The sequence below is a fragment of the Hydra viridissima genome, unplaced genomic scaffold (assembly GCF_058129835.1).
Source record: "Hydra viridissima isolate aposymbiotic clone 2 unplaced genomic scaffold, HvirCarnegie_v1 scaffold_5, whole genome shotgun sequence".
Classification (NCBI taxonomy): Eukaryota; Metazoa; Cnidaria; class Hydrozoa; order Anthoathecata; family Hydridae; genus Hydra; species Hydra viridissima.
The window spans coordinates 3,693,508-3,715,702 of NW_028324304.1; the positions used below are offsets into that span (position 1 = coordinate 3,693,508).

General features: G+C 29.6%; 1 protein-coding gene and 1 pseudogene across 3 annotated transcripts; one reads left to right on the plus strand and one right to left on the minus strand.

Annotated features, from left to right (window-relative positions):
• Nucleotides 1–11,151: 11,151 nt before the first annotated feature.
• LOC149888032 (uncharacterized) lies at nucleotides 11,152–16,477 on the minus strand (annotated as a pseudogene). The gene is made up of 9 exons (XR_016452387.1): nucleotides 16,327–16,477; nucleotides 15,911–16,129; nucleotides 15,346–15,516; nucleotides 15,103–15,165; nucleotides 14,683–14,958; nucleotides 14,360–14,553; nucleotides 14,117–14,182; nucleotides 14,007–14,040; nucleotides 11,152–13,690 (listed from the first exon to the last, which is right to left on the minus strand). The product of XR_016452387.1 is annotated as an uncharacterized LOC149888032 (transcript).
• Nucleotides 16,478–17,756: 1,279 nt separating this feature from the next.
• LOC149888033 (uncharacterized) lies at nucleotides 17,757–20,177 on the plus strand. 2 transcript variants are annotated; one of them, XM_090086960.1, is made up of 2 exons: nucleotides 17,757–17,980; nucleotides 19,318–20,177. In XM_090086960.1, exon 2 carries the CDS (start codon nucleotides 19,343–19,345, stop codon nucleotides 20,090–20,092), a length of 750 nt encoding a protein of 249 aa, XP_089943086.1. In that variant the 5' UTR covers nucleotides 17,757–17,980; nucleotides 19,318–19,342; the 3' UTR covers nucleotides 20,093–20,177. The 2 variants fall into 2 exon arrangements, with proteins under 2 accessions (XP_089943086.1, XP_089943085.1); XM_090086959.1 differs by having other exon boundaries at nucleotides 17,763–17,980; nucleotides 19,328–20,172.
• Nucleotides 20,178–22,195: the final 2,018 nt, after the last annotated feature.

Below are 22,195 nucleotides of genomic sequence, written 5' to 3' on the forward strand. Positions count from 1 at the left end.
AACTATATACACTCTTTCAATCGGTCAAAAAAAACTTAACTGAAGATGTTATATATATATATATATATATATATATATATATATATATATATATATATATATATATATATATATATATATATATATATATATATATATATATATATATATATATATATATATATATATACATATATGATATTCAAGCTGTAATCAAGCTCTGTATAAATTCTGTTGTTATTATCTTCATTTGGTTTTATATTTATAGCAATTATTCAAGATAAAATCAACATTGTTTTTATTGCCTAATAGGTTTCCAATAAACATAAGTGATGCTTTCATATAATTACAGTTTCATGTAGATATAAACCTTTTTTAATTACTTATAAGCAAGTCAGAACCGAAAAATCATTTACTAAAATCCTCTTCGCAATGTAAATGAGCATCTAGAAATTTATGAAAAAGAAAATTGGGTTTAGAGTTATCTCATAAGGATGGAGATCTCTTAGAGTTAAAATTATACTAAATTAATCTTTGTGCTAATTGTTTTCGACAGAAAAGATGCTAACTTCATTCAGCATTTTCTATAAATTTATTTCAGAAAACAATAGCATGAGGGGTTCACTTGGAATCAAAAAAATTGCTGTAGCAAACGATCAACAGCATAATAAGTGTCTTATGTAATCTTATTTTAAAATGAGAAATGGAAGACCTGATATTGTTTTATTTTGCTTTGGGAGTTTACATTTAAAAATAATGTATGACATTTTATGCCTTAGAGGGCATCTTTTTTTTTGTTTCTTTCTTTTCGAAATACAATTTATACTACTAAAAATAACAACTTTATAACATAACCAGGTTTTCAAAACCAATATAAAGATACAAAAATATACCTTATGTTGTTTTGCTGTTTCTAAAAAAATATTGTAAATTCTATGAACTACATCATCTGAATATCTCCTTTTTCTGATTATAGGAAAATGGAAACAATTATGCCTAATAAAAATTTAACACCAAAAGTTTATGTCATAAAGTCAGTAAAATTTTTAAAAGAAATAAAACTGAAGAGATAAATTGTCCAAATTATGAAAACTATCATAGTGAGCATCAGTTATAAAACTCTTAGGTGCTCATTTCTATACACACTTTTTAACAGAAAATTATTGTGCGCCTTCCTCAGATAACCATGTCATCTAAAACTCCTCCACTTAAATTTTGAATTAAAAAATAAATGTTGGGATGTGGCGAAAATTGTCCTCATGAATGGTGAATCAAGTAAGCGAATTAAACTTCATTTGGAAAATTTAAAATTGTTCAAATGAACTTGATTGTATCCACAAGAACTCAACGAATAAACCTCATTGAGGTGTATAAAACTTTAACAAACTGCGTTGATTAAACATTCATAAAAACTTAAAACAATAAAACAGAAGTCTTGTTTTTAACACATTCTTATTAAATTTCAGCATATATTTGAATTGGTTTTGTTACTTAACTTTGATAAAGGAATTATTTTCCCACAAAAAACAGTTCATATCGAGGCTAAAATAATGAAAACGCTAATATTGATTGAACTATGAGGATAACTTATGTCACGTAACTTCAATTTTTTTAACTTTTCTCAAGCTTACGTTCGTTTTATCCTTCATATACTAATTGAAAAAAAATCCGTGGTATGGTTAGATTAGATACGAGCATAATCTTAAGCTCAAGCCAACAAATTATTTATTTGTTTATTAGCACCTTGGGGATTGTTAAAACATTGACTTCAAAACAATTCTAAAAGATGACAAATTTGATATTAAGACTGTTTGGGTGTGACTTAGCATAATATTTGATTTCTTTTTTTTTTTTTTTTAAATAAGTTGAAATTCAAAGTTCAAATCAAGCTTCAAATCAAAGTTCAATATCAATTGTTCAATCTTCAGCTTAGTTATTGAAGTTTTTTTCTAGTTTGTATTCGCACCGGCCTAACTAGATGTTCAATATAAGATTCCATGAGTTGAGTGGAAAAAACAGCAAAGGCATGACGGCTGATTTGTTGTGATTATCAACGATTCTTAATTTTTATCGATGCTAAATTTTTTGTAATCCATTTTGCATCACAAATTTTTGGTGGCAGTGTAAAAAGCTTCATTTTTTTTTTTTTTTTTTTTTATCATACCAGTGATTCTTTAGTGAACGGAAACTTTCGGCTTCTGCCGAAACCGACACCGATTTCTGCTTCAGTAACTCTTTACTTTTCCGGTTTCGGCCGAAATTTCAGTTCAAACCACGACCGAAAGGAAACGGAACTTTTATAAGATTTTTTTAACTTCAGATCCCTTTTTTTTAAATTTAGAGTGGGATCGCGACGATTTCCTAATTGTAATCATTATTTAGTAAATCAATTTTTAATTAAATAACAATTGTAGAAATTTTAATCGAAATCACGTTATATAATTTAAGTTACTATTCTCGAATCATTCTTTAAGTAAAACAACATTAAAGTGAACCAAAATCAATAATTTCATCAAAAGTTTCTCAGTGCTAAATTTTACAATGGAAAATAATCGAAAGAAAGGCTATTTGTAGAATCATTTTACCGTAACAGACAGTGATTCCATATACGCAACTTGCAATATTTGCAATTTGAAAATATCTCGTGGAACTTTTATTACATTTAAGAAGTCGGCACCCTCAGCTTACTCTAAAAATTTCCTAACTGAAAAAGCAACTCAGTGGGCACCAAGACGTGTATTAGACATCTCAAAAATGTCTCAAACTGGTGTCTAAATATCTAAAAGACATCTCAATATTAACAACTTTTAGACGTCTGAATTCAGATGTTTTTGAGACGTCTCACATCAATAATCTGTGAGACATCTGCATATTAGATGTCTTCGAGAAGCCTCAAGTTAGTATTCATAAAGACAGCTTCTACGTTAACACCTTTTAAACGTCTGAACTAAGATGTATTTGAGGCATCTCAAATTAGTGTGAGACTACTACCTATCAGATGTCTTCGAGACACCTCATACCAGTAATTTTGAAGACGGCAAATTTGCTGTAAAAAGGTTATAAAAATATTAAAATATTTGGACTAAATTAGTGTTATGTAAAATAAATATCAGATGATTACTTTATGTTGTAAAGATGAAGAGTAAATATTTCAAAAGGATGAAATACACATATGTTTGAAGGTACAATACAATAAAAAACTAATTAAAACTTAAATATTTACTTCAATATATTTTTTTTTTTTAGTTAAGCATTCTTGCGTGCTGGAGTATGTTCTGAGTTTCCTTGTAAAACTCAGTTTCCGTTGTTTTCGGAAATTTATGGAGTACAGCGTTATATATAAGGCGGTAGATTTTCGTATTCGCAAACTTAGTTTTTCTACTAATTCTTTTACCAAGGCCCTGCATGTTCAAGTTAGCTACAATAGCTTTCAACACATATGCAGTAGCGGATAAAACAAAAAAAAATACTGATATCACTGATATGCTTAATTCTTTAGAGTTTTTTGGTAATACAAAAATGTTTTCACATTTTGCCAATTTAAAGTTATCACACTGGAAATGATCATCGTCGATCTTTCGTCAAACAATTGCATATTCTCCTTTCTTTCTCAAAAAAAAAAGGGATCTCGTTTTCTTGCTGAAATTTCAGGTCCAGCAATGCGAACCTGATCCGGTTTCTGAAAATCATTTCGCTACTTTTGCAATTTTTACCATTTTTTTTTTTTTTACTGATTTCATAAAGTTTTCAAATGGGAAAAATTTAATTTAGCGGCTAAAAATTTCATTTAGCAACTTTGCTGAAAATTTATCATCTTTATGGAAGTGTACTAGGCCATGTACTAATGTACAATAAAAATGACCTAAACTCAGTTGCTTTTCAACAATCTAAATCAGCTAATGTACGTGGTTGTTGTACAAAATCGGATGGTAAATTCCCATTGAGCTCTATTAATTTACAGTTAATTGTTTGAATTTGCACACTTAACAACCGGACCTTGTTTTAGAAATGTCAACAACCTTTTTACAGCGCTAAGATAAATTGATATTGTAATAGCAATTAATGGAAAGCGACCAGTTTGATGAACACCTACATATGCAAATTGGTTAAAGTCTGCTGTTGTTCGAAGATCTCTTAAATGTGCACAGTTAAAAACAACTCTATATTGAACATATGTGCCAACAATCTTACACCATTCACAAGAATTATAACCTGTGACTTACCATGCACTTCAAGAATGAACGAGCAGGTGCATCAGAAACAAAATTCTTCAAAGAAAGAAAAAAACGTTCTTCATTTATAATAACTCTTCCTGCTGAATTTTGAAATTCCGTAATGAATTCATTTAGAAATTCATGCACGCTATCTGGCTCACTCTTAACAGAAAACAAAGAAATTATAAAAACGTGAAGACAACCATAATATCCCAAAATCGTCCAAAACTGAATTCCAGTGGATTTGAAGCGTAGTTAACCATCTACATTTATGTGTAAATCAATGCTATCGTTATTATTAAAATACTCTGCATTTTCTAGCACACACTTTTCAATATCTCCCTCTTGTATACCAAAATGTATAAAGGTACCTCCATATTTTTCTATTTCATGGATTGTTCTGGGAGTTTTTAGCAAAGTTCTTGAATGTTTAGGCAATGATTGGTATCCATTCTTTCTTAATATACTTAGCAAACCATTTACAAATACACGAGAGCAGTTATTTCCACTGATGAGTAAACTTAATTCCATTTGAAAAGCATGTGCATCCCGCTAAACCGGAACTTGGGAAAATTAGCAAAGTGTAATTGGATGATATTAATAGCAGAGTGAGAAAAGCCACCCTCGTGCACCAATGGCATAACACAAGCGAAGTAATAGAGAGTCCATATCTGGCAAAAAGTTATGTACTTTCTTCAATACCATATTAACGAGTTTTCCCCTTCCATTTCAAAATAACTACTTCAAGATTCTTTAATTCACGCTAAGAAGTTCACCGAAATTCCTGAAGAATCAGTTGAAATCATCTACTATACTAGAAAAACTTTACTTTTTACAAGAAATAATATGTGGATTAAAAAATCAGGCGACCCTGATTTTGATGTCACTATGGGAAGTTTTGACGGACTGCGAGTTAGTAGGCCTATTCATGTTATATACTATTGCCAGAGAATATGGGTTCAACACCACAAGATTATATAAAAAAGATGGCCTCTGTTGCTTCTATAATATTGGCGGCCCTCAATCAGAAAAAATCAAGAAAATTTTTTTTTACATTTTTAAAGATAATTCAACCTTACCATTACTATTAAATCTATTTTAAAAATTGTAAATTTCCTCGATGTCACACTTGATCTTCCTGACAGCGCTTTTCAACCAGGAGATAACCTATGTATAGGTTATCTATCCTACCAACGTCAATTCCAATCACCCACCAAATATCATCAAATAGATACCGAAAATGATTTCTAACCGCATCAGTAATATATCTTCAAACAAAGAAGTTTTTGATTGAGCCGCACCGGCTTATATCAACGCTCTCAATTCTTACTGATTTAAGGCAAACTTTTTTCAATCAAAACACGTCAAAACGTGGTGCAAGATCTCGAAAACGAAACGTTATTTGGTTTAATCCTCCGTTTTCACTGAACGTTAGAACAAACGTAGCAAAGATATTTTTGGGTTCAATTGATAAATGCATTCCTAAAGGCCATTAATTTCACAAGCTTTTTAACCGGAATAACGTAAAAGTTAGTTATAGCTGCCTTCCAAGCATTAAGAAAATTATCATTGCTCATAACAAAAGAATACAATCTAATTATACTCACAATAATAGCCAATCATGGAATTGCCGACAAACCGCTGCATACCCACTAAATGGAAAATGCCTCAAGAAAAAACCTTACATTTGCAATGTAAAACCTCAGCAGCAAGGAAAGGAGCATTATTATATTGGGTTTACTGAGAAAACCTTCAAAGATAGGAATTCTTTTCGTTATGAAAGTAAGGCAAACTCCATTGACCTTTCTAAATTTGTATGGGAGTGTAAAAGTAAAGGTTTAGAACCATTTAAACCTGGTGGCAAACACTGTAACTTGTGCATGACCGAAAAGAACTACATAATCACGTCGAAAGCGAGCTAACTTTAATGCCATCATAGCAGACACTCCATAGCACTTTTTTCTTATTTTTTGTCGTTAATGTGTGGAGAGAGAACTAGATTAAAAAAAAAAAAAAACGATCGGAAAAGACGCACACAAGAAGACTCGTCCACTCTTTATATAAATAAATGATAAAGCAAAAATAATTAAGTTAAAAACAACAACTGAGCAAAGACGTAAACACGAAGACTCACAAACCTGGAGGCGCGGATCTAAGGGGTGGCCATTGTGGCAATGGCCATTCAGTTTAAATTTTAACGGCAGCCACGTTAGTTTTGGGTTTTTTCGCTTAAGGAATATCCCAAAAAATTTAAATTTGTCTGCCGTAATTTACAAATTTTGGCTATAGAGATTCCTGTCATGGCCACAACGGTTCTTATTACACGTTACCGACGTTTTATTCAATCAATAAATGCTGTGAAAAAATATTAAAATATCAATCTTTTATCGAAATTTAAACCGTCAAAATAAAAGTTGGCCACACAGTTACAAATTCCTTGATTCGCGCCTGACCTGCCATATAAATAAATGAAAAGATATAGCAACTGGAAAACAAGCAAAAACAATAAAAGTTCAAAAAAAAAAAAGAATCTAACAGTTAAAAGAGGAGTTTTTAAAAGGAGAAGGAAGACGTAATTTTAAAGAGAAAGTTTTAAGAAGAGTTTTAAAAAGAGAGAGAATTTTGTGATAAGAAGAGTACCTTGATGAACAAGCAGTTTTATAAGCAGTTTTATAAGCAGTTGAATAAAAGAAGAAAAGAAGAAGATTTTAATATTGATTGCTGGAGAATAACCAAAAGATTTAATTAAAGAAGAGATATTTGTAATAAAAAAAGATATAAAAGAAAGAGTAGTAATTGATATAAGCAGTATTGAAGACTGCAAGAAGCGTAAGCTAATATTATTTGTATTATATAAAAGTTAAAAATATAAGAGTGCCAACCATTACACATTAATAGAACATTTGTTGAGTTTTATTATATTATAGAATATACTGAGGATGGCGAATGTAAGTTTTGCCCTTTTAGATTAAACCTTGCCCATTCCTAACCAAACTATCCCCAAACCTCTCTCTTACCTAACCAAGTACTTCCCAGTCCCTCAACTTCGATCCCAACCTCCATATACCTAATCCACACAACCCTAAACCCAAACCTTCCCCTATCCTTTCCTTAAAACACGACGTAAACAAATATTAATTAAAGTAATTAAATATTTAATCATTAAAAAAACGCCACCGTCACATTAGGTTTTTTTTTACAGTTTATAACATCTGGGGCCAATGCTATAAACAATTCGAAATTTTTTTTGAGAAAAAAAATCTTTCGCAAAAACGCAATCTTTTAAGTGAATTATTTTTACGTAAAAAAAGGCGTAAACTCAAAGAATTTATCGCTGTTTGTATTTTTTTCGGCGATTGCTGTCAAGCATAAAACGTATGTCGCTAAAATTTACGCACTTTTTTTTTATCCGTAATCCATTATTGATAACAACAATTTTTTTTTAATTTTTATTAAGTAGGCCTACTTAAAAAATTTTATTAGTTATTAAGTAGGCTGTGCTGTCTAAATATTTTACTAAATATTCTATAATAATAGTATATTACTTTATAATTAGAACCATACCTAAAAAATCTTACCTAGATTTTATATATAAATATATATGTATATATATATATATATGACATATATATAAAATTGATATATACCATACATTACATCATGTTATCATTGTTAATTTTATATATTGTAATATATCTCTGCTGTTGCTACTGTTTTTGAATATAATGATTAAATTGCCATTATTATTACCCTTGCTATATATCATTAGCACTATTAGTAGTTTACTTCACATTAGTTTATAACTATTTGTATATAATTTGAATGTAAAATCTTTATTTAGAAATATATGATTGATTGATTACATACTTATATTATGTTAACATATACTATATATTACATACTTATACTATAACATTTGTAAATACATATATATATATATATATATATATATATATATATATATATATATATATATATATATATATATATATATATATATATATTTATGTATATAAAATGTAATTATACATATTTATATTTAAATAGTTTTGCTAATTAAAACATACTAAGCTTCCCAAGAAGAACCTCTTTGTTTTCTCTGATCTTTATTGCTAATAACATTTTAAGTTCTTTAGACAGCATTTTATTTTGTTGCGTATTTGTGTATTATATGGCATATTTTATTTTGTTGTGTATTTGTGTACTATATGGCATATTTGTCGACTATTTATACTTTTCTTTAGTCAAACATAATGAAAAATTATTTAACCAAAAATACTATCGAAAACCTACATAAATAAGCATGGAGTGTTAAGTACATGCATGCATTATTAACGAAACACAACAAGGAACTGAAAAAACTGAATAAATGCAGATTTTAAGTAATTAGTTTATTACGGAGTTACCAAAATCCTTTTCAGTTTTATCTATAAAATAAATACATAAAAACACAAACAAAGAATGTTCAATGATTTTGAAGCGCTAACGTTGTTCCAAGAATGGCCGCTAAAAATCACGAAGAAATTACCTGAAAAAGAGATCAAAAATCTTTCTGAAGTTTTTTTTTCGAAAAAACGCATTTTTTATCTGAAATAGCGATTTCCTCGTTCGTTTATAGAATTGGATTTAATAACGAAGTTTTTATCTTAAAAACGGAATTTTTTGAATGTTTATAGCGATGGAATTTTTGTTTCTGCGCATTTTACGGTAAAAACTTCGTGTTTTACGGAAAAATCTTCGTTTTTTATGTTTATAGCATTGGCCCCTGATGATCGCTAATGCGTGAAGCTTTGAGTAATATAATATAAACCAAACTAATTATTTAGTTTGTATATATATATATATATATATATATATATATATATATATATATATATATATATATATATATATATATATATATATATATATATATATACATATATATATATATAAACAGATTAGGAAAAAAACTTAACTTAGAACTTAGTATTTTTGTTTTTAAATAATTTTAAATATTTAAGCAATAGTAAAAAAATAAAAAGATAAAAAATTATTCCCTGAATAATTTTTGAAAATGATGTGAAGTTTTTTCTTCTTTTACGTAAATTTCTCTTGTTCAACATCCTCCTATATTTTTCCTTCATAGTTTTTTTATGTAAAAAATGTTAAAAATATATGTAAAACAAAACATATCTTATAATAAAAGTCAAACAACAGTTATAATTGGGTTTTTAAAGAAGATTAATGAGTAACCTTTTGTTAGGAAAAGCTTTTATAGTTGACTTGCGCGGAAGAAATTTCGCAAAGTGGACATAGTTTCCTTGAAATATTGTAAATATAGTTTGAACGGTATTTTTTATGAGCGCTTTTGAGGTAATTTGTAAGTATAAATTGAACGCGAAACTTATGTAAAGGGGAGTTTTTTAGTAGAAGAGAAAATGTAGAGTTTCAACGTTGTGTTCGCTGCGAGAAAGCTTCAGTTTTAAAACGCTTTTTTCATATCTTGAAGTATAATTATGTATAATCCGATGGTCATATGTTCACGACCAAAGAGCTACTTGACTATAATAGTATTTTTATTAAGTTCAATGGTGGAATAAGGTTGAGCTGCCAAAGAGAAGCAAAATATTAATCAAGAAAAATCAGATTTCACTCAGCTTGAGTTTTAATGAAGTTTAATAAACACTTTATTTTTAATAAAAATTTGAAAACACAAGTTTCTTACCATCAAGTGTAATGTAAAATCCGATGGTCACACACACAACACACAAAACCTGCATTAAAACTATTAGCATTAAGTAAAATCAGATCATACACTAATGTTTTATGTAAATGTTTTAAACTATTATCATGAAAAATAATTTAAACGATGTAAAGCGATCCAAATCACAACACTAGTATCGTTGAAAAATGTCGAAAACATAGCATTCAATACTTCCGTAAGAAATCTGGGACGGAAAAATTCCCCATACCTAATATGCGATCGTCTTTAAGGCGTCGTTTAGATGTCTTAATTTTATCTCAGATGTCTCAAGACATCTGAGACAATAAATAGACGTCTCATGGACGTCTTGGTGTTTACTGTTTAATACTCACAACTACCGGCAGTCCAGAAAATATACCAACTTCACATTAACTTGAGCCTATTACAACTAAAAAAAGAACAGTACTCTTATTTGACATCAGATCAAAACGGCAGAGGACTGAAATGTTGCAATTTACAATGCCTGGCTTGGTTGACAATATCTCAAAAAATGATTCAAACTCTGAAGAAGGTCTGAAGTTTCATAGATCTATATTTGAAATGATTATCCTCGACTTACAGCCTTAGTCAATTGTGAATAATCCAGATTTTTGAGTCATCATGCAGTTTTTACGTCACACTTGGACATTGAAAGTGAGAAGTACTACCGTAGCATGCTAAATCCAGCCTATGAAAAGATTAAGCTTGCAACAAAAATTATGCTTAACGAAATAAATGCTGAAACTGTTTCCATCTCTCTAGACGCTTGGTTGTTCTTTCATCATGAGTACATGAGAATGATGGCACACTTCATTTCAGACAAATTGGAGGGGTTCAAACTCTGCATGTGATCTTCTAAGTTTGATGAGAAGCATACTGCTTCAAACATTTTTCAAAGACTTGAGAATGTTGTGAAAGAGTGGGAGCTAAAATACAAGATCACAGTCTGCTTAAGAGACAATGCGGAAAATATAGAAGCAGCTTTCAAAGAACCAAAATGTCCCAGCCAGCATTTCAACGTTGATTTAACGTTGATTCAACGTTGATTTAACGTTGATTCAACGTTGATTCAACGTTGATTTAACGTTGATTCAACGTTGATTTACGGACGTTGATTTAAGCGTTATTTGGAAACAAAATATCGACGTTGAAATATCAACGTTGATTCAACGTTAAAAAATCAACGTTGAACTGACGTTACGTTTTATGAACTTTCGAAAAATAACACTTTAAAACATTTACTAAAATGTATTTGTATTTAAAAATTTACAAGTGGGGGTAATTTTTTTTCTTTTTCACCACTTCGCTTTCGTTTGACTCAACGTCACCCTCTACTTCACAGTCATCGCCATCTTGATTTTCTTTATCACATTCTTCAAGAACTTCTTCATCTTCTACTTTGTGGTTGCAGGATTTCCGTTTACCTCCATTTAAACGATAAGGAGCATATTTCAAGCAGAAGGCTATAAACGTCCGAGTTTCTTTGTCTGTAGCTTTTGCATCACAGCGCTTAAGGTGGTAGTATGGTCAAAAATATCAAAATTTTTCATTTTTTGAAAATAACTTTTCTTGGAACTTTCATTCATGCTGAAAATGATTGAATTATCTATTTTCCAGTATAAATTATATAAAGCCTTCTGTTTTTCATTTTAAAAAAAGTACTATGAAGTATTGCTCCTTAGCAACGGCATAGCAACAAGGTAAACATCATGTATTGATTCTTATTGAACTGCCTTAAGCAAGTACTTTCTATTGTAAGTTTTTAGAAAATACTAAGTAATATTTGGCTTCTTTTTTGCCTTAAAAATTACAAAACCAGCATTTATATATGCTGATATCACTATATTTTTTGTCATGTTTGTAAAGTGACCTTTTACTCTGTTTCAGTTATTGATGTTGAATATCGAGTATAATCATTTATTATTGTTTTTTAGATTATTTAATTTAGATTAATATAGCTATATTATTTCTAATTGTTCAATGTGAAAACATGTTTTGAGGAGAAGAAAAATTGGTGCCTCCAGAGTGTTTAAAAAAAGAAAAAGCACTTCTAGAAAATCAAGTTTACCAATTTTTTCCCAAAATGAAGATACTTTTGTGAGTAAATAATTGCCATAAATTGAGAGAAATGCTTTAAGCATTTAACCTAACTTTACAATACCAACCAGCAATGTTATTGCCAATAATGAACCTAGTCCACAGCCTCAATGTAATAATGAGTCTAGCTATGTTTTAGTTGATCTTGATAATATTGTACAAATTCTTACCTTAGTTGGAACATGATCTGACTATGAGAGCAAGTCTATCAATATGAAAATATTAGGGTTTAAGTTCTTTATTGCTGTTGAGTTGCATTGAGTGTTTATTGAGTACAAAGTTCTATACCAGTAAAAAAGTTTCAAGTAAAATTTCTGAAAAATTTTTTGATATAAATCTACATTCAGTAATTGCAATGCCTGAAATTGGAAAAGGACAGTGCATTAGAAAAACTATATGGTTTTTTAAACTTACCACCTCCACTTCAAAAGTCACATTTAATGATGTTTAAAATAAAATATAGCTGTCATACAAATATATTGCAACAAAATCGATGATCAATGCAGCTCTTGAGTTTAAAGTAAGAGATGATACTGGAATTTAAGATATTACTGTTTCTTGTGATACATGGCAGAAACGAGGAAATAACTCTTTAAATGGTATAGTAACTGTTATTGTAGTCGATACAAGAAGTTTCAATGAAGGATTAGCTGGTATGCTAAACGTTTATTTAGAGCTTGGTATTAATCCTGGTAAAAATTGTTGTACATTTTGCAATCAAAGAGGTCAAAAAGTTAAAAATATAGCATAAAAATCTACTGATGAAGTAAAGCAATGTCGAAAATAAATTAGGACAAAACAAAAAAGTTATAGTGATCAAGATGAAGAAAGAGAAGGAATAGCTTATGGTTCTTAAAGTTTTTAGAGTTTTATTTTATTTCAATCTCCCAGTTGATATACAGCTACTTAATTTTAAAAGTTGAATTTGGTAATCAAAATTTTTGCTTTTAAAAATACTTTTTTTTAATTTAAAATTTTTCTATTTTTCTTAACAAGGATATCAACTTCTGTAAGGTACTTAAAAAAATAAAATAAAACTCATGAAAAACTTAGTTTGCTACTGCTAATACATTGGGGAGTGATTAAAAATCTTTAGAAATTAAATGAGAGCTTATTTGATCTTTTAATTTGTTTTTTTAATGTTAATTGTATTAAATTGCTGATTTCTCAGAATGGGATTTTTTAGCACGGTGCGATAAATAACTTGAGAACTACTTGTTATGATGCTTTAAAATTTTGTACAGTTATAATAACATATATGATGAACTCACTGAAGCAGTATATTTTTTTAACATTGCTTTTTTGCAGAGTTATGGACTCCAAAAGGGGGCTGTTTTAGGGTAAATTTTGACCCATTAGTTGTATATGCTGTATCTCCTTGGTGCTTTAAGCTAACTTTACAATTTTGCTTCCATGAGTTCTTTGATATATTATAAGTAAACAGTAAAAGTTTGAGTTTTATAGCATCTACCTTTGTCTCAATATTTATCGCAGCGCTTTTTGACTTTTTTTAGGTTTTGGGACCCAAAAAATGGGTCCAAATGTGAAATTTTGATTTTTTTTTTTTTTTTTTAAATGTGTTATGCAGTTTTTTAATATTATCTCAAAAAATCAATATTTTTTGGTTGAAATAAACGATTTTAGAATTTTGACCATACTACCACCTTAATCGATTCTAGAAAATAAATGCAAAAATATTCAAATTTGGTGAAGTGAATAAAAATGCAGTGAAAGGAGGAAAGAAAATCTTCCAGTATCATTATTTTTATACAAATACATGAAGTTTTCAATTTTTAGTCGTTTAAACAGATTTTTTTTTTGATGAACTTGTGCATAAAAAGTTTGACATCTAATTTTTGTGAAATCAACTAAATTTATTTATTTTCAACAGGCAGCCAATAAAAAGTAGCATACAAAAAAGTTTTTAATAAAACAATATAGATCTGCGTCTTACCTAATTTTTAACATTTAAAATCTAAATAATATCCTACCAATTACAGAAAGTTTCAACATTTTAAAATCTTTCTAAAAATAAAATATCGGTGCAACTATTTTTCTTTACAAAACTAGTAAGTATTATTGATTAAAGAAATGTTTTAACCTGTTTTACATGTTTTATAATACTTTTCCTTTGATTGTTACCACCAATGGAAGATAGCTGCCTCACCTGATGTAAAAATAGAATACAAAATAATAATTCTATGAACAATGTGGCGATCTTGCACAATAGAAGATCTATATTCTCAATGGACATTTTTGGGAACATCCACCCAATACCCAAGATATAGATAATGTCCACCCAATGACATTAATCAATCGTACATTTTAATGAAAAATAACTTACAAACTTTTTAAGAACTCTTTTGTCAGCTCCCATTTTTCAATCAAATTCATATAGAACATTAACATCATCAAATTGTATTAGTATCTCTCTTTTAGCATCTTTCATCCTGGTGTCATTAATTGCTAACCTTTTAGAAATTTCACTCATTTCCAAGGTTATTTGGGCCAACTTCCATAATATTATATGTTGAAATCCTAAGTTGAAAACAAATAGTACTTATAAATTAGTTAATGTGTTAAATTTTCAAGTATGTCAACCTGGGTCTCAAAAGAAGTGAGATTATATAAAAATTTACAAAAAATAATCATTTTAAATAAACCTACCATTACCTTTAAGATTTTTTGAGCTAATTAACTCGTCCCAAGCACATGCAGAATCTCTTCTATTGTAATTCATGTAGGTTTGAGGAATACCAGCAGAAACATTGGTGATTGAGCTTTCTGATATACTTATAGTGGAATAGTTGTTTAATGTTGGTTTGAGTCCAGAAAAACCTCCACATATAGAAGAGGTAGTAGTTGACTTAAAAGGCATTGGTATGTTGGCTAATAAAGCAGTGAGTCCAAAATAGCCTGGTATAGAAAAGGTTTCAGCATAACCTTTAAAAACCAACTTAACATTAAAAAAGTTTAACAAAAAACTTACTACAGTAAATACCATTAATATGTTATTTTGAAGGTCTAAAAATTAATTTAAATGATTTAAAATAAAAAGTAAAACAATAACATGAAGGGAAAAGGTACCAGATAATATTTTTTGACTTGAATTATTCCTCGTTGCTTTTTATGGAATATCATAAAAGGCTCCTAAGAAAGAAGGAAGGAAAATAACTAATTAGCGTTTCTTTCTTTTCTTTCTTTTTTTTTTTTTTTTTTTTATTGAAAAAGAATAACTTTGGTTATTTTATTTATTGTAAAAGAGAAAAAAATAAATAAAAAAACTTAATTAACAGCAAGAATATTGTTATCAATAATATATTCTTTTACTTGTTTTCATTTTAGGTAGAACTGGCATTGGAATAGACTTTTCTGCTAACTTAATAATTGCATGTCTTTTTTCAGATGAGCTGGTACAAGTCTTAATTGTCATTTGATTGTTATCCAATTCTCCAGCTGTCACATTGTCTCCATACTCCTCACATACTTCTTTGTCATCATCTAGGATGGAAATAATTTACGTTCACAATATGAAAGAGTTATTTTAAGAAACAAAAATAAGGATGACCTCTTAATCTTAAGTAATTTTAACGAGCACTCATTAAATGTATGAAAAGACCTAGAAAAAATTTTAACACAAATCTTTAAGGAATTTATTTTAGAAAGAGATATAGGTGAAGGGCCTTATGAGTATAGTGGACATTTGAGTCATTGCAAATATGAAAATAATTTAGTAGAACTAAAAGAACCCTTAGAAAATAATACTTTTGAGTAAATATTTTGAATGTAAATAAATAGATAGATGTTAAAGTCATTATGTTAAAAGAGTGCATCATTTAATAATAATAAATCCTTAATTACCAGTTATGTTATGTATTTCAGTTTGAATTAATACCAATCATCAGTTGGATTAGACATTTTTTTCAGCGATGACTCCACATTCCTATTAGCCCAAAATACTTTGTCAATTTACCCAGTTTGATGGAAGAATCTGCTTAAATTCCTCTTAGGAACTATCCTTTGCATATTCGAAGCAAACTGCTCTGGCCCAAGACAATTTGTTTGTCACACTCACATAATTTTTCAATATTTAAATTATTGTACATCTGTTTATCTAATTCAAAAGAAAAAATTAATCTATAAAAAATATTTTAGGAAAATATAATAGTAAAATGAATAAATAAAAATATCAAAATAAATGTGTAAAAAATCCATTATTATAGGGCGCTACTGCAGTTTCTCCCCCTTTTTTTTATGATTGATTATGATAGAGAATTTTATGCTGATTCAGAAAAATATAAAAACATAGACCTGAAAATCAACGGAAAGTGCTCTAATTCGAAGTCAAAGTTGTAAAAAACCCCACTAAAAACCCTAATATTCGCCATATTGAGAAAACAAGTTAATGATCTTTTAGCTTACAAAAGCAACACATTATTAGTATGGCTTTTACGTTAGGAAAGTCGTTAAAGTATGTTTATCTAGCGCAATTTTTTGTGGCAATGAAAATAGCCGTTTCTTGATTTATTAGAGAATAAACTATATTGCAAGTAATGTACTTTTGTAATAAATTTTAAAAAAGGTAAATATTTTAGCTGGTAAACATTTTAGCGATTTTCGAAGAAGCCACCAAATTACTCTCTGAAAAGGATGCTTGCATCAGTGCATGCATTCAAATTGTGACAACTATCATAAAGTCATTTGAAGTTCCCTCTGATGACGAAGAAGTAATGGGCATGACAAATGCTATAAAGAAAGCAATTAAGGCACATTTTTTTGACTTAGAAACTATTAATCATTTTGCAATAGCAACGCTTCTTGATCGCAGATTCAAACAACACTTTTTTAGATCCCAAGAAGCCTTTCATACTGCTAAAAAACAAATTTTTTTGGAATTAGACAGTTCCAATTTGAGCCAAAATGGAACTATTCATATGATGAAAACTACGTCGATTGAAAACACTGGAATTTCTTCAATGATGCGAAATATTATTACATAGTCACAAAGTACAAGGTCCAAAAATCCAACTTCCAAATTGGCAAAGGAAGTTTTAAACGAGTACTTTGAAAGTCCAACATCTTCATGCTGCTTAGAGTTTAGGAAAGAATTTGAAGAGAAAACAACATTAAAAGAAAAGTTTGGTTTGGTAAAAGTAACGAAGAGATTCCTTGCACCTCCACCAACATCTACCAAAGTCGAAAGGTTGTTTTCAACTGCTAGAGACATTTTTCAAATGAAAGAAACAGACATCGGCCAGAAAACATGAAAAAGATTTTGTTCTGCAGAGAAAATATTTCGATAATTAACTTTAATTATTAAAAATAATTAAAGTTAATAATCGAAAAATAATTAAAGTTCTCATCTCAGTTGGCGTTTCGATTTTGTAAAGTCGGTATTTTTGAAGCGAGACAATTTGCCTCAAGTTGTCTAAAAATATTCATTTCAGCTCAATCAAAATTTTAAAATCAAAATCTATTTCAGAGCCATATTTCATTGTTACAAAGTTGATTAAAAATTGATTTCATCAAAACAAAAGTTAATTTTACAGACTGTTTAAAAAAAAATAAAAAGGTTTGTTTTTGTTTCATATTCATTTTAAAACAGACTACATTAAACAAAATTGCTCAATAACAAATAATATTTCAACAATTTTTAATAACTTTAAACACCATAGTGTGGTGATTGTTTTGTTTGCGATTTTTTTAGCTTAATGTTGTTTAGGACAGGATTAAATGTTGTTTTAAGTTAATCAAGGGCCTTCAATCATAATTTCGCAATGCCACAGCTAGCAATATACTGCTACTTAGCTAAAAGCAGAAATGATAAACCAGAAATTGTTTTTTTGTAGTTTGATGGTGTTAATCTTTGGTAATCAGAAAAGTTAGTGCTCTTGCGCCATCAACAAAAAGTATCTTTACTATTTTAAAGCAGAGTTTTATTTTTGCTACTGGCCTTAGATCAAAGGTGAGTCTAAATGTAATATCAGTAAATATCATTATTATCAAATACTTATAAATACGCTACCATATACATTTATATGCATATATATATATATATATATATATATATATATATATATATATATATATATATATATATATAAATTTTTGTTTTCATAAATTTGCCACTAATATAGCTGAATACTGGTTTTACAAAATTGTGTTTACAAAGTCTTAATCCAACTTTTGGTCTTACAGTCGCTGCGGAGAGTATTTTGTTTTTATGAGCAAGTTTAAACTGAGCCTTATTCATAATATGTTATATGCTATAGACCAAACTGAATTCCAGTTCCAGTATAGTTTTTTAAACATAATTACAAAATATACATAAAAATGGTCGTTTTGCTATCAACATTTATCACTTTTGATGAAGTCATTCAAAACATTATTTAGCATTAGTGTTTAAACAACTTTAAACCCCAATGCTGTATGATGTTTTTGAACAATTTTTTTTTTTGTTCCTTTTTTCTAAATTCCAGTTTGATGCTGCACGGCTTCCACCGACAATTAGTGCTCTAAAGTACCACATTCCGTAGTTACTTAGTATGTTTAGTGCTTAAACGCTTTGACATGCTCGTACAGTGCCTGACATCGCCTGTAGACTATTAAACAACAGGTCTCTTAACCCCATTATGACTGATAACCTGCCAGTAACAGTAGCACTTAGATATTGAGCGTTTGTCGCTATTAAGAAGACTCTAGCGATGAAACATGCAAATCTTAAAAAAATGAATATTTCTGTACTGATATGTAAAAGTGTATATATTTAGTTGATCAAGTCAACTAAATATTTCCCAAGGGGTTGTATAATTGTCACTCTATGTTTGGAAATATCATTTAATTTACATATACAACTGTTTAAATGTTTGTAAAAAAAAGATTTAATGTATATATACCAGTAAAACTATTTATTTACTTTATTAAAAAAAAAATGTTTTATACAGTTTTAATTTATTTATTTGACCCCCGTTTGAGTAGATCAATAACGCGGAATATCCTTTGAAGTACAAGTTTTTAAAATGTTTTTTTTATGATTTTAAAAGTTTAAGTTATTCACTTTCAATTTAAAAAAAAAAAAAAAAAAAAAAAGACAATTTTAAACAAAATATATTGTTGTTACGGACTAACCAAGTCATATCACAAAAATTGTAACCCATGAGACACTTATTATTTTTGAAATCCTTGTCATTCGAAGGTGATTTATGCTCTTGTTTTAATAAACATAAATAAATTATTATAAACAGATATACAAATGTCTCTCTTATTACAAATGTCTCTCTTATTGTCTCTAAAATTTTTCAGTTTGTTTTAGAGCATAATCAAAATTATGAGCGCCCAAAATTTGTTTAACCATTACAGCAATGTTGGACAATCGTATAATCAATTATTGTTCTCTGATGACGACTATCAGAAATACTTTTACGAATGTCTTTCGAAGTTTCTTTCAGCTGAACCGAATCATAAAGTTGTTGATCTTGGAGCGGGAACTTGTTTCGTGGCATTAGAAATTTCAAAGTTGTGCGGGTTGAAGCATCCTGTAATATGTGTCGAACCCTGTGATAGTATGTTAACTGAAGCCAAAGGAAACCCTCTTCTTGAAGTTTTGAATACAGACGCGATGAGCTTTTCGTCTCTTCATATCAAATATGACCGGATTTTCTGCAGAGAAGCAATACATCACATTCCAGAAAACCAACTTCCTGAGCTTTTTCAAAATCTATCAAATCAGTTGGAATCTGCTGGATTACTAATAATTGAGCGCATGAAAAGACCCGACAACTTCCCTTGGTTTCAGAAGGTAAAGGAAAAGTTTAATCAAAAGTCTACTGATTTTCTCACTACGACGCTATTAAACAACGGCTTTAATGACGTAAAAAGTCACGATGTTATCTTTCCCGTTCGCATGAAGAAATCGAACCTTTACGAAAAGCTCAAGTCTCGTTACATTTCCACACTGAGCGAGTTTTCCGATGAAGAAATTTTGGAAGGAATTAAGGAGTTAGAAAACTTGTATGGCGATGTTGATGAAATTGAATATAACTACGAACGGGAATATATCGTTGCAAAAGTAGTTTGAAAAAACTATTGAGAATAGATTAATACTTAAATATTTTACAAAATAGGTTTTTGTTTAACGTACGTTTTTTAATTAAATAAAAGTGTTTTGTAATAAATACGGATTTTTTCTTTAGCAATAATAGACAGAAGACTATATGAATATAAAACTGCATTTAAATAAAACAAAAAAAAAAAAACAAAAAAAAAAAATCATGGTGAAGGCCATTTAAAAAAAAATTGTAGCCATTTAAAAAAAACAGTGAAAACGCAGTGCGTATAAAAACCACATTAAGTTTACAGCATATCGCAAATATTTGCTAAGTATAAACAAAGTAAATAAAAGACTAGTAACATTATTAATAACAGTTCATATTTATGATTAACATTCGGCAGCGAATAACAAATGAGAAAGCTCAACCCAAATTTCAACTCTCCATCCTTTATCGAGTTTGTACTGTTGAGGGTTTTTGTCCTTTTCAAAAATAAATGCAGCCTATAAATAGTTTTAGGAAAAAATTCAACTAAGCTTTATTTAACACTTAGATGCAAGAATTAAACACAAAAAATATGATACAACTTTGCAAACAACGTAAAACTTCAACTTTTATTTAGATAGTAAATAACTCATTCAGTAGGTGAATGAACAACAATTCAGTAAGTAAACCTTGCTAAAACCGAGAAAAAAAAATATTAAAAAAAAAAATTTTTAAATAACATTTATGAAGAACTTTAAAACCGAAAATGACATTTAGCCTCACTTATTCCACACTTATTACTAATACAAAGGCAAAGTTAGAAGTATTGGCTGATTTTCAGTTGTTGGATTAAAAACCTTAGATAGAATTCTGTTCCTAAGTCTGGGGTTCACATGCATGGAAGAACGACGGTCTGCCGTTACCATGATATTTGTACACAACCACCTCGAAATTCTAAATTGTGATGTTGCAAACATCACTGAATGCGAATGAAGACAATCCAGAAAATTAGGAAGGTATTTTTAGAAACCAAAAAACCAAGAGCTATAATCACTCGCAAAAACATGAAGGAAGGTAAGGTAGTAAAAAATTTATTTGAAAACTTGCAACAAATGATGGACGAAAACCAGGCAAGTTTGTTTGTATCGATAGCTAATGAGTTGAGGTGCAGTGCCAATAGAAACAGATGGTGCATTTCGGAAAACTTGAGGTGTCGATCTTATTAAATGCGGACCGGCCAAATGCTCAATGAGAAGGTCAAAGATCGGAGGCTGCTGAGATGGGTTGGGCCCCTCAACAAACTAAAGCATCCGAAGGAGCCCAACATAATCTGATTTTTCTCTGATGAGAATAATTTTTGTGAATAAAAATTGCTGGATTGCCATGAATCTTCAGGACGTGCCTCGCATAATAAAAAGAAAGTTTCCAGGACCGTCAAGGTGTTTATGTGGTTTCAAGTGTGGATAACGTCATGCCGCCAAACATTTTCGAAAAAAGGCCCATAGGATGAATACCAACGTCTAACTGAAGTTCATGGAGGAAACAGTTCCGCCCTAGATCTAAAAAATTACTGGTAATAAAGCCATGTGTGTGTCAGCAAAACTCTGTCCCCTGCCATATGCCTGACAGATCTTTAAATTGGCAGTCTATGCATTACTACGACTTTGTCAGCAAGGACACCTGACCTCCAAGTAACACTGGCTTAAACCCCATCAACTACTTTGTGTGGGGTTTATCGATCTTGAGGTACAAACAAACCAACGTGCTCATAACGCCAAGTCATCTCTAGTGAACGCCATCAAGGAAAACATAGCCTCAATGCCCAAGGAGTTCATCGTGAAGGCTTGCACCTCCTTCAGGTCTATGGTTGAAGCTGTCATTAAAGCTGAGGAACGCTACAATTAGTAGTTTATTTGTGCATACGATTATGTGTATGGACTAAAAAACCTCAAGAGAGTTGATAAAAAAAACAAGCATGCAAATGTAACTTTCAATTTTGACGTAATGCGCGCCAATTTGGTTTGCAAGCCCTGTATGTCTTCCCTAGACCTAAAAGTAAAACAAAACAGCAATAAAAGCAAATACAAAAATAGCAAAAACTAGAAAATTATTATCGACTTACAAAGTCATTTGTGTTCTTGGTAGAG

Bases quoted from the DNA above. Each gene is read 5' to 3' on its own strand.
- LOC149888033 (XM_090086960.1), top strand. From the start codon at position 19,343: ATGAGCGCCCAAAATTTGTTTAACCATTACAGCAATGTTGGACAATCG.